The following is a 12,331-nucleotide window of genomic DNA, read 5'->3' on the forward strand; positions in this document are numbered from 1 at the left end:
AAAGGTACCTGTTGCGACACCTCCCACTGGGCTTACCCCCTGCAGTGGTTGCTCCTATTCTCGATGACTAAGAAAAATTGTGCTTTGAACAAACAACTGGGGATCTTGACCTCTTGTGATGCTTCTTTCTTGTCCTTCCAACAGGTCAGTTTGGTCTCCCCTTTCTTTGTGGAGAAAGACAAACGACTTCGCCTCACGTTCATGAAGCGCCTTCGGGTGCATCAATTGGCATGACATGCAGTCCTGCGTATCGTGGCATTCACCAAGACATCCAAGGCAGATGCAGTGCAGGTCCAAAACGTAAATGTGATGCGCACAAACAACACAGGGCTTGAATCCAGACGATTTCGCTGGGTTGGACATTATGTTGAATAACAAAATTAATTTAAATTCGTATTAGTGAGCAGAGCCCGCAGAAAAGGGAACTAAGGTGACGGGGAGCAGCGCCTCCATATAAATACACTCGTTTTGACGTCATGAGCGACGTGGGACACGTAGAAACTTTGGGAACAGAAGTAACAGAGCTGCACTGCTCCCCTGACAGTGAAAAGGTTTCCAAAGAGCAGCTGCGCTCGAAGATGGAGATCGAAGATGAGAAATCTGTGGGAAGAAGGAATCCATGGACATGATAAAAACATTATTGGCCGAGAGAAAATCACGGTCCCAATACAAATGGAAAGAATAACATTTGTACAGCAATATGAAATTGTAGCTCTAGAATTTGCAATAGAAAAAACTCCCAAGCATTCGGAAAAGACCTCTAGCCCCTCTCCTAACCTACCGAGAAACATTACATTTTTGTGACACGTCAGATGTGGCCGAGTAAATGTTCTCCTCGTAGCCATTTAATGTACAATCCTCTGATTCCCTAAGCCAAGTACATGCTTAAACATCCAAAATAAAAACATGGAAAGGCGCTCATCTTCTGGTATTTTAGCAGTCTGAAACCAATTGTGTCAGCCTATGAAAGTTCGGAAAGTTGTTGCCATGTTAATAAATGTGATTTAGACCGGATCTAACAGACGGCTGCACTAGTGCATTCCAGGAAATGCTCGTTGTACCTGGTGGTGGTCACTGGTTGAAGATTAAATCTCACTATGCTTGCAAAGCACAACTGAAACCAACTTGGTCTTACTCTTCACGGGTTTGATACAATGCACCACCCATTGATCTGTTTGAACCCAAACACTTGAGGGATAGAGGTGTGGGTGTGATGGGGCCTGGAACTTTTTATGCATTTTATAGTCCGGATATAAAAGCTCGACTACGGTGATAGTGCTCCCAATAAAGACAAATGGTTCTATAGATGGAAAACGGAAACACAAAAAGATTTAAAGAAATGACACCAAAGACAAGGAACTATAGACTTAGTTTACATTTATAATTTTACTTTTCCTTTCTTCACACTATTTCATAATTAACACAAGGCTCATTACCATAAATTATACATAGTTATCTAATTTCAGTACATAAAATGTTAGGGATAATATATTTGAAAAGTGGCACAAAATAAGAGTATATTTCTGTTGGCATTCTCTCAAAACAGAAAACGAAACAGCACGTGGAGCGGAGGGCATGGGCCCGCCAGCCTGCAGTGGTTTGTGATACGCAGTCCGACAGCAAAGATGGAGGGTTTGAAACAAGACAAACAGAACTAGGGGGTATTGGCACCTGCAGCCCTCCTCCAGGAATCAAGTATTAGCATGTGGAAGGGCAATATGGGGACACCACCTACGGCCCAAAGTCTCAAGGAGCTTGCTACCTAGTCACATGGCGGCATTGATGCATCAGAACCTTCAACCAGAAATGCAAAGAAGCCCAATATTCTGTAAAGCTGAGACAATGCCTGGCTCTTCCCCAGAGGAGGCAACAGACAAGGAGTTCATTGTCTGTTTGAAAATGCCTTGTGTCCAAGCTTGAGTCCCTTAGTGAAGAACAGGCCCATTACATCACCCTTGGTAATAACTTCATCACTAAGCCCAGGTAGAGCTATGCATAGGCAACAGCCTGCTAAGGGTGTACACTCAGTTGAGTACATTATACTGTTTACTTTGCCAATTCTTACACAGCCATGCAGACACAGTGAGCATGCAAATATGGAAACGTGCATGCATACTCAGGCACTCTAGGTCGACAAGCACACTCAGGCTCACGATGAGTAGGGAGGAGGATAAGAGACTGACAGACAAGCACACAAAGGGGCAGGCAGACTTATAGAGACACAGGCAGGCATACACGCACATCAGGTAAGCCAAGCAGATCGTAAAAAACACTGAACACACACACTCGCAAACACACAGACCGAAAAATCGGAGCTCGCAAGCGCCTTCATATGGGGGCGGGGTGGAAGGTCGGTACACACTGGAACATGCAAACCGGAAGTATGGCACATACAAACATGGACGGGGAGACAGTCATGTGCAACATTTACCCTTTCTTCAATACCGGACCATACTTATTAGATATCAGCGAGGAGTTCTTCAGACTAAAATCGCAACAACCAAGTCTGCTAACTGAAAGAAACTAAAACAAAGTTTAACTCGCTATCCAAAACGATGACATCAAAATGTTAAAACAGTTAATCGTCTCTCTCCTTGCCCGTAAACTAATTGATCCACAGAGCCCTAGGGTGGCACAGATCAAAGGTTAAACTGCAGTTTAGCAAGAACCAATGTGTGAAGCAGCAGCAATCAGTACAAAAAAGAACCCCAGGAAAGCAGCACAAACGGCCAGCACATACGAGACAGAAGTCTCAGCCATTGCTTTACAATATCAAGCAGAGGTGCTTGGGGGCTTAGTCAAATCATTTGGAGCTCAGCCTTGGAAGAAGTTAATGCATATACAAACTAGGGTAAATAGACCATGGAGGTGGCATGAGGATAGGGCAGGAAACATGTGCTTTCTTTGAGTCCAGACAGGTAAAACAGGACTTCAGTGTGTAGAACTGCTACAGGCTTGGTGCACAGGAAACAGAAGAACCAATGGGATTATCTGCATAACGGATTGCAGGTGTCGGACACTAAACAAAGTAAAATGAGGTTTGGTAGCGCCAAGGCATTAAGAGAAGTTTGCCCCATTTCTTGGTCCATTCTCTGAAGAAGCTGGGGGTGGGGAGCTGCAGAACAAGCCACCAGCTAATTCCTTTTCCCGATATTTGATAGTATGAGGGCCTCAGACGTGCAGTGCTCATGCGTCACAGGTTAAAATCTGCAAGGAGGAACAAACCACTGATCCACATTTGCCGCCCTTCAACTCGACCATCACGCTGCTGCTTATTCAGTGGTTCAGCTTCAGACGTAAGGAGGCTTGGTTTGCGGATTCCTTCCATTGCCCAGCTGAATCTGCTCCTTCTGCATCCTATTACAAAAAATGACACAGGGTTTCCTGCTGCAAAGCCAAAATGATAGCAGAGGCACACAGGAGACACCTTTGGAGGTCTGAAACGTAACAGTTCAATAATAATAAATATTAGCCAACGATGGCTGGTGGCAACCTTCGCTGAGCCTGGAAGGGTGCGCCTTTAGCAGTAGGTGCTGCTCTCCGCCGCTACGTTCCTTGCACGCCTTTTGCAGAGGTGAAGGGAGAGGGACAGGGAGTGCTTGGTCATAAGGAGGATTTTACATGTTGAAACCATACGATGGTGGGGGTACTTGGTTTGGCTGGGCAAATCCTGGTGGTGCTGTGTAACCATATGGGAAACCGCCTTGTGGTGGGACAGTATTCGGACCCGCTGTCAACATCAGCTGCTGGCCTAGGAGAAGGAACACATTAATGTTAGCAAATGGCGTCATAATCAAGCCCTCACAGCAAGCATGACCTGCTCATACTGTTCATATTTCTTATTTTCATCTGTTCCGTTAAGCTATGTAACATTTCCATTACTTACTACTCTCGGCCCATTTTGTTGTTTCACAGCACCAATAACTGAAATACGTACATCGCTCTAGTATTTTACTGTCTCAAGTATAATATTGCTCACTAATTTGCTGTATGCGGCACAACTCAAATTTTGTAGCAATGCACAACGTAGTACAACCACATCCTGCCAACTGTATTATATACCAATACATAGCTTATTGTTGGTTGAAGAGCAGACTGACTGCTTACCTGAGGCTCACGCGTTTATGGAATGTATTGTTGATGCTCACATGTTTATGCAATGTAAAATGTACCCAATTATATCACACCACTGTCCATGCTAAGGGCCATATCTTTCTATCCTACTAGCAATGCTACAATACTTGTGTCTCCCTACCAGCTGCTAAACTGAAGTGATAACCCCTTATCCTCAACTATCTATGTTCCAATCATTATATGCCTCTAGCCAGATCACTCTACACTACCCAAGCAGACTTCCAGACGTATATGGTCTATGCAATTACTGTTCCAAGTACTGTCCACTGTCCTACAATTGGGATCCCAACAGTGAGCTAATCTTAGTACTCACTAGTCACCAGCAGCAAACCTAGTAGACATCCAGCCCTGTGATCACAATTGCCACACTAGACCACACGCACGCTACTGTGCATAGCTCGCCCACAACAGCATTCTCTAAACTCTCCAACATCCCACCAACCTACTTCCTACCATCTTTCTTCACCACACCCAGCATGCCAGACAACCTGCCCGTAACACCCAAACCAGCCAAAGGCCCCAGATCCATCGACACCAGAAACAAATTCCTTGGCCTGTGCTCCCGGTATATTACCAACCCCAACCCATCACAGGCACACCACAGTGCTACCAAGACAACTTGCCCACCTGAGACTTCCATGTGACTAATAGGCCCATCACCACCCCCCATGCCCAAGGTCACAGGAACCACCACAACCTCCCACTCAGGGAAAGGAAAAATAAAAAAGAAAGTGGCACCAACCAACTTGCAATGTGCGCTGATTAATGCCATATCCCTCCCAGCACATGCCACATAAATCCATTACCTCATCACGAATCTTGACCTTGATATCTTGACTATCACAGAGATCTGGCTTCACAAAGCCGCTGGTCCTGCCCTATCACTAGCCCTCCGACAAGGACACTATCTTTAGGCAAGAAAGACACAGCCAAAGGTGGGGTAGTAGCCCTTATAGTCAAAGATTGCTTAGCAGTCAGACAAACATCCTCAAACCTCGGGGAGAACATTGATTCCCTCACAGTTAAGATCTCCATCTCCTCTAACTCCACATTCACCATCCACCTAGCCTACCGCCCACCAGGTCCTATAGCAGACTTCCACGACAACCTCATCCATCTCCTAGGTGAAACCCTGAAAATCTCTACTAAAACAGTTCTAGGTGACTTCAATCTGGGACTTAATGACCAGAAAGATAGACCTTCCAAAGCCCTGGACCAAGCGTTACATGAGCTCGGCTTACAACAAAAAAATACTCACACCCACCCTTTGCAAAGGGGGCACCCTTGACTGGGTAGTAGAACACAACTGTGATGTATACGTCCGCTCTAACGCCCCCACCCCCTGGTCTGACCATCACCTTATACACTTCCTCATTCCTACCTGCGCCAACACACCCAAAAATCTCAGGCCCGTTCCACCAGCTTTAGTTAAAAGTGCACAGATCTTTGCCATCTTTCAATAATTATCCACCCCGTCACTAAATCACAATAGACCGTTAAAGATAAAACATGGTGTACTACGGTACAATCAGCCTTGCTAAATAAAATCGAGCTCTTGCAAAAGAAGATCCATGAGCATCACAAAAACCTCTCTAAACATATCAGGTTAGCATCCCTCCCGGACAGTAAGGCCACCAAAGACAAAATAAAACCCTTCTCCTTCAGGGAAGTGACTGAGTCCAAAGTAGTAGACATGGTCAACAAAATCAAGCCATCCAACTGTAAAGGAGATGACTGCCCAGCCAAGCTAGTAAAAGACTGCAGAAACCCTAGCCCCTTTTCTAAAAAGTTTCCTCAGCGCCTTGTTCAATTTCAACACAGTCCCTGATAGCCTAAAAGAAGCATGGGTTCCCCACTTCGAAAAAAAAAAAGAATTAGAAACCTCACTGGACCCTGAACTAGCCAATAACTACGGGCCCAGCACCACCCTCCCATTCCTGCTCAACATCTTGGATAAGGTTACCTATATGCAAATCCAGCAATTTCTGGAGGAAAACAAGATCTTAGGCAAAAGGCAATCAGGATTCCGCCCAGGCCATGGGATAGAATCTGCCCTACTCGATCTCAAAATACAACTTGGCAAAATTATGGACAAAGGCAAACCAGCACTTCTTCTGCTAGATTTGTCAGCTGCCTTCGATCTCGTCAACCATGATATTCTCTGTAAGCGACTAAAAAACGCAGCCCACTTCTCCCTGCAAGCCACAGCATGGATTGCGTCCTTCCTCAATTGAAGACTCATGAGAGTCTTCTCAGACTCTGCGTGTGCCTCTCCAACCACCATACAGTGTGGAGTCCCACAAGGATCATGTACTGCACCCACCCTGTATAACATCTTCACCCTCCCTCTCTTCAATGGATCGTCGTGACATAGCCTACACAAACTATGCCGACAACACACAAGTTTTACTCCACCCTAACTGGCATCTATGAACAAGACTCTGCGGCCCCAACCAATATCTACACAGTCATCCACACATGGATGGCAGCCAACGGCCTTTGTCTCAACGGAGATAAAAACAGAGATCCTTGTGGTAGGCACCAAAGAAACGCGGAATACACTCTCCCCACTATTTAGCTCCTTCAACAGACAATACCACTATCACGGTCTCATCAACAGTCAAAACACTGAGTATACCTCGACTCCTCCCTGACCATGACACACCAGGTCAGTGCCATAGCCTCCTTCGCTGCCTTCACCACTAAAGTTAACGCAGTCAAACCTTTCCTATCAACCAAAATTACCTGTCAATTGCCAGAGCCACAGTCGGCACCAAGCTTGATTATTGTAATGCCCTCTTCCTGGGCACCTCTGCCAAAAACATCAACAAGCTACAAGTTACACAAAACAATGCCCTTAGAGCAGCACTTAGTATCCCTAAAAGGGAACACATCTCCCAGACAAGAAAAGATGCACATTGGCTGCCGGTGAAAGAACGCATTCTCTTTAACACCACGGCCATTACACACAAATGGCTATGACTTAATGCCCCGCTCCCATTTATCGGAAAAGGATCCTCCCCAGATCTTCATCCAGACCCACGAGAGCACATCTCACTAACTAGATCTATGTCCCCTGATTCAAAAGGTCCAGAGCAGGAGGCTCCAGTTTTCAACACCTAACACCCAAAAACTGGAATGCTCCCCATTTCCACTGAACTAAGCAATGAAAAGTCCTATACAGTCTTCCGCAAAATGCTGACAATCAAATTGTTCAACTAATCGAGTCACTTCTCTGTAACCGGCAACATTGTCTCATGTGTGTTATGCTGTTCCGCTGTAACCAATGAATATGCATCCTTCCACGGTTGTCTATATTGTCTGCACTGTCGATCTTGTCATGTAAGTCTGTATTAAGCAAGTATTCTGTAACAGCGCCATGATGCCCCGGGACGCTGTGCGCTATATAAATTTAAATAAACATAAGAATAATTTTCAGACGGTATCATACAATCTCCTGCAAAAGGTCAACAGTACTCTTATTACTAGCCATGTTCTACTTTTATTATTATGGTAGTTATTGAGAGCGGACTAAGCTTTGTGAAGCACAGAGCGCTTTACACAGGTATACAACAGTACAGATGCATAACAGTGATTTTCAGAGGTAACAGAACAGATATACAACGGAGGGTAGGATTAAGAGGGGCACAGAGGAGGGGTACAGCTGTACAGGGTGGCAAGGAGGAGAGGGGCAACTGCCTTATAGATGATACAGCAAGACTTAAAGGCGATTTGTGGGTGCAGTGAGATACAGTGAAGGTCAATGATGGCCGGGATGATGTGGTTGTATCTGCGTAGATGCTTGATGAGGCTTGCAGCCGCATGTCGGACACTTCTCAGGGGCCCAAGGGAGGATGACAGGAGGCCTTCAGGGAGGGCATTGCCCCATCCTGGTAGGATAGAACGAGTGCTTGAACAGTGGATCTGAAGCTGTTCGGTGGGAGGAAGTGCAGGACATTCTCCCGGAGGCAGTGCAGATACTAAGCTGTCTGAATTTTCCTAGCTATGTGTCTCTTAAATGAGAGGTGTTCGTCGATGTCGAACCCAAGGGGCCTGGCGCAGGAGGTGAGCTCGAGTGTGAAGCCCTCAAGGTTCAGGGTTGATAGCGATGTCTGTACATCTTGGTGTTAAGTGTTGTTTGTGAGGAGTAGGAATATGGTCTTGGAGGGGTTGAGCTTCAAGTATGCACTGGACATCCAAGACTGGATCAGCGACAGACATATTTTGAGCCTGTGGATGTCCTTGATGGAGTCGATCTTTGAGGTATAGCTGTGTGTCGTCGGTGTACTGGTGGATGTGGATGTTGTGTGTGGCTCAGAGGGTTCCCAGCGGCTCCATGTCTAGATTGAAGATCACTGGGGATAGGATGGACCCCTGCAGGACGAAACAGGTGATGGGTAGCATTGGTGATATAGAGGAGTCAATCTGAATAAACTGCTGGCGTTTGGTGAGGTAGGACTTGAACTAGCTTAGGGCAAGGTCCCTGATCCCCATGGGCCGATGTAAGGTGTCTGAACACCTGGTGGTCTACTGTGTCGAAAGGGGGCGAGAGGACAAGTAGAACAAGGAGGCAGGCGTGGCAGTCGAGGATGACGAAGGCATCGACCACCTGTATGGTTGCAGTCTCTGTGCTGTGTGAGGAACTCATGGCGACAACAATAATAATAAAATTCAATAAACAAGACAGACAAGTGATCACAGTTCAAGGGTGTTTATTGAACAATGAAAGTGGTATGTGGGTTGGAAAAACGCTTAATCTAAACAAAAATCTAAGATGGGGACGGTTGTCGACCATCAAATGATAAGGCAGTCATAGTGGCGTCAAGTCAAATAAAAAGGCCTATCCAATAAAAACTACTGCCAATTCCGTACGCTAAATACAAAGGGTGCAGGGGTTAAGTTTCAAGGAAGAAAGGAGTGTTCTCAAATGATAAGTCAGGAGGCGGTAGCCTGCGTCTCCCTTCCCCATGTTTTGAGCACAGGGTAAGGTGGAGTTGGTGGAGCACAGCACAGTCTCGGGCTTCTCTAGCACGAGACAATAGTTGCAGTGGCACTCTAAAGACCACTCTTCCGTCTCGTCAATCTGTTATCCCACTGACTGTTCCCATTGTTTCATACTGTCTGGGTCCTACCCCCTTGTTTTTTTAATTAATTTGTAATAATTTACAGTAGTCCCCACTAAATTGTCCCCAGAGTCGGCTAAAATTAGCTTTTCGAAGGGTATTGGGGTTCAGTAGCCAGCGTCTCAATTGTGTGTAGCGAAATCTCTCCTCTTCGCTTAGAGTGAGTAATTTGCACTGGATGAAGGATTTAATCTCTCCCCCTTCGAACATGTCACCTAGCTTTAGGCATCCCCCTTTTCCCCATTTGCTGAAACCGGATTTTCCAATTCCCGGGGTGAATTGAGGGTTTTGAAATATGGGGTAAATGGCGAAGGAAGTGTGGCAAGTCCCGCTCTATTCACTAGTTCGTCCCAGGATTCCCCTTCTGATGAGCTAACCATGCTTCGATAGAAATTGTGTGGCCTAGGTTTCCATAGAACGGTTTCACGTTGGCCTCCCACGACTGCCTCGTCCATTTGTCTCCACACCTTTTGCCTATCGTCTCTCCACCAATCTCTGGTGACCTTTATCTGTGCTGCTAGATAGAACGCCCGCGTGTCTGGTACTCCCAACCCCCCCTATTTCTCAGCGTGTTCATCACCAGTCTTGCCACCATAGGTTTTTTATTGTTCCAAATAAATCTCCCTATGTGCCTTTGTACAGCATGAAAGAAAGTGCTGGGTACTTTTGTTGGTAGCGTCATAAAATACAATATTTTTGGGAGAATTACCATTTTCATCACAATCCTTTCCAACCATGATATCCGTAGTGGGCTCCAATCTTGTAGTAACTGTTTAATTCCCACCAGCAGGGGAGTGTAATATGCTGTTGCTAGTGAATCAATTTTGTTGGCGCGGTTGACCGCCAGGTATTTTATTGCCTTGCCTGTCGAGCTATATTGGAAGAGAGCTTTAAGCTCCTGTTCTTTCCCCTCTGGGAGAGTCAAGTTCAGAGCCTCCGATTTGTGGGTATTAACCCTGCTATTGTCCCAAATCTGATCAATTCCCAGTCCAGGGCCACAATAGACTTTTCCGGGTCTGTGAGCGTTAACAGCATGTCATCCGCAAATGCGACTTCTTTATGCATCTTTCCTCCAAATGGGATTCGTACTACGTCTGCCGTTTCCCCAATTGTAGCTAAGAGTGGTTAAAAATGTATTGCATATAGCAAAGGGGATAGAGGGCATCCCTGTTTTGTACCTCTTGTTACCTCAATTGGGCCCGACAAGCGCCCATTTATCAGTAAGCAGAGCTTCGGATTAGAGTAGTTTGCTTTTGAGAGGATTTTAGGTCCAAACCCCATTTTCTCCATAGTGGCGAACAGGAATTGCCAGTGAACTTTATTTGATGCTTTCACAGCATCCAAAGCCATTAGGAGAGCTGGAGCCCCCTTAATGTAAACCTTTTTTATTAAACGTGCTATTCTTCTGGTGTTATCTCCCGTCTGTCCAGACTTTATAAACCCTGATTGATCCGTATCGATGAGTGAAGGCAAGGAGGAGGTCTATCCGCGATGCAAATATTTTAGTGCAGATCATTGCGTCTATGTTGATCAGAGCAATCAGACTATATGATATACAGCATGACAGGTCTTTTCCTAGTTTAGGAAGCAAAATAATCTTTGCTTCCTCCATATTTGGTGTAGTAAACCCTGCCCCCGGAAAATTGTTAAATAACTGGACCAGGTGGGGGATTAATTGTTCCCTGTAAATTTAATAAAAATCTGATGTAAACCCATCTGGGCCTGGAACTTTATTGTTTGGTAACAAAGTTATTGCCCTGCGGACCTCCTCTGCCGTAATATCCGTTTCTAGGTCTTGCTTATTCTGTTCTGACATTTTTGGGAGACTGCATCTTTCCAAGTATGATTCTGTTCTACGGGGTTGTTGGATTTACATAGTTTGGAGTAGTAATCTGTAAATTCCCCGATTATCTTGGCTACTTCTGTACTTTCTCCTCCCCTCTTTAATTGTATTCTTAATATGGTTCTGGCTTTTTCTTCCTAACTAACCTAGCCAGCAGACTATGCGCTTTATTTGCCTCAACATAATCGTTTTGTGTTGGCCTCCAGCCCCTCCCGATTTGCCCTCTCAGGGATTGAGCCCAAACCATCTCACAGCTTTCAAACTGCATGCTTTCCCCAAGCCCATATCTCAATCCCATACCTCAGCCCCTGCCCCACAACTTTCTCTTAGTTAGTGTGTTTGCCCTCCCCGGGTTAACCCAATGAAATCAAGTCCACCTTCTCCTGGTCTCCCATCTTCCTCTCATGAAGCTTTCGACTCCTTTGGTGGTATTTTGGTGTTTTTTCGCTTGACCGTGGACCAATCCCAGGACCTCCTGGATACCTACACTTTCATTCTGGGTTCACCTGGTCCTGCTTCTTCCTCCCCCAGTCCCAGTATTGCTGCTCCCTCATTGTAGGATGAGATGCAGTGTCGTCTGCCCTCCCATTAAAAAACTAGTTCAAAAGGGAAATGTCCACCGATATCTGATGTCCTTCTCCTGGAAAAAACTCACCACCAGGCCCATTTTCCTCTTTTGAGGCAGTATTATATTTCCAACCCATTGTATTTTAACTGTTCTATTTTCCTTGCTGCTACCAGTATCTCTTCCTTTTGCCCATAATCATGCAGAGCCACCGGGACATTTCTGGATCTAGCCCCTGGTTCCCTCCTAAGCAGACCTACTCTGTGTATTCGATCAAGTTTCAACTCGGCGTCCCCTTCAAGTTCTGTCAGGTCAATAAATATTTGCTGGATCGCCCCCTTTAAGTCTAACTTCTTCCGTCATGCCTTTTATCCTTACATGCAACCTCCCTGATCCATTCGAGGTCCTCTGTCTGTAGCTCCAGGTTGTGGGTGGCGGACGCCAACCTTTTCATCAATTCACCCGTTTTCCGGGCATCATTTGCAAAGTCTTGGAGAGCCATCTCATTCATGTCCCTTCGTTCTTCCAATTTGTGTACCTCTCCTTTTACTTCATGGGGCGTCGACACCAGGTCGGGTGGGGTACTTATTCTCCAATCCTGTCTCTCTTGGAGGGTGTGGTACTTGGCATATTCATCAGGGCCAAACCATCCTCCCAGAGATTGTC

General features: G+C 45.8%; 1 protein-coding gene across 2 annotated transcripts in view; it reads right to left on the minus strand.

The window, feature by feature from the left end:
* Positions 1-1,367: 1,367 nt before the first annotated feature.
* CLTCL1 (clathrin heavy chain like 1) overlaps positions 1,368-12,331 on the minus strand; it is an 804,099-nt gene continuing 793,135 nt past the window's right edge. For both annotated transcript variants that reach the window (XM_069619951.1, XM_069619950.1), the window contains exon 32: positions 1,368-3,751. In XM_069619951.1, the coding sequence (XP_069476052.1) occupies positions 3,618-3,751 (134 nt within the window). In that variant the 3' untranslated portion in view covers positions 1,368-3,617. The remainder of the gene's footprint in view (positions 3,752-12,331) is intronic.

The sequence above is a fragment of the Ambystoma mexicanum genome, chromosome 10 (assembly GCF_040938575.1).
Source record: "Ambystoma mexicanum isolate Mex_15411 chromosome 10, UKY_AmexF1_1, whole genome shotgun sequence".
NCBI classification, from domain to species: domain Eukaryota; kingdom Metazoa; phylum Chordata; class Amphibia; order Caudata; family Ambystomatidae; genus Ambystoma; species Ambystoma mexicanum.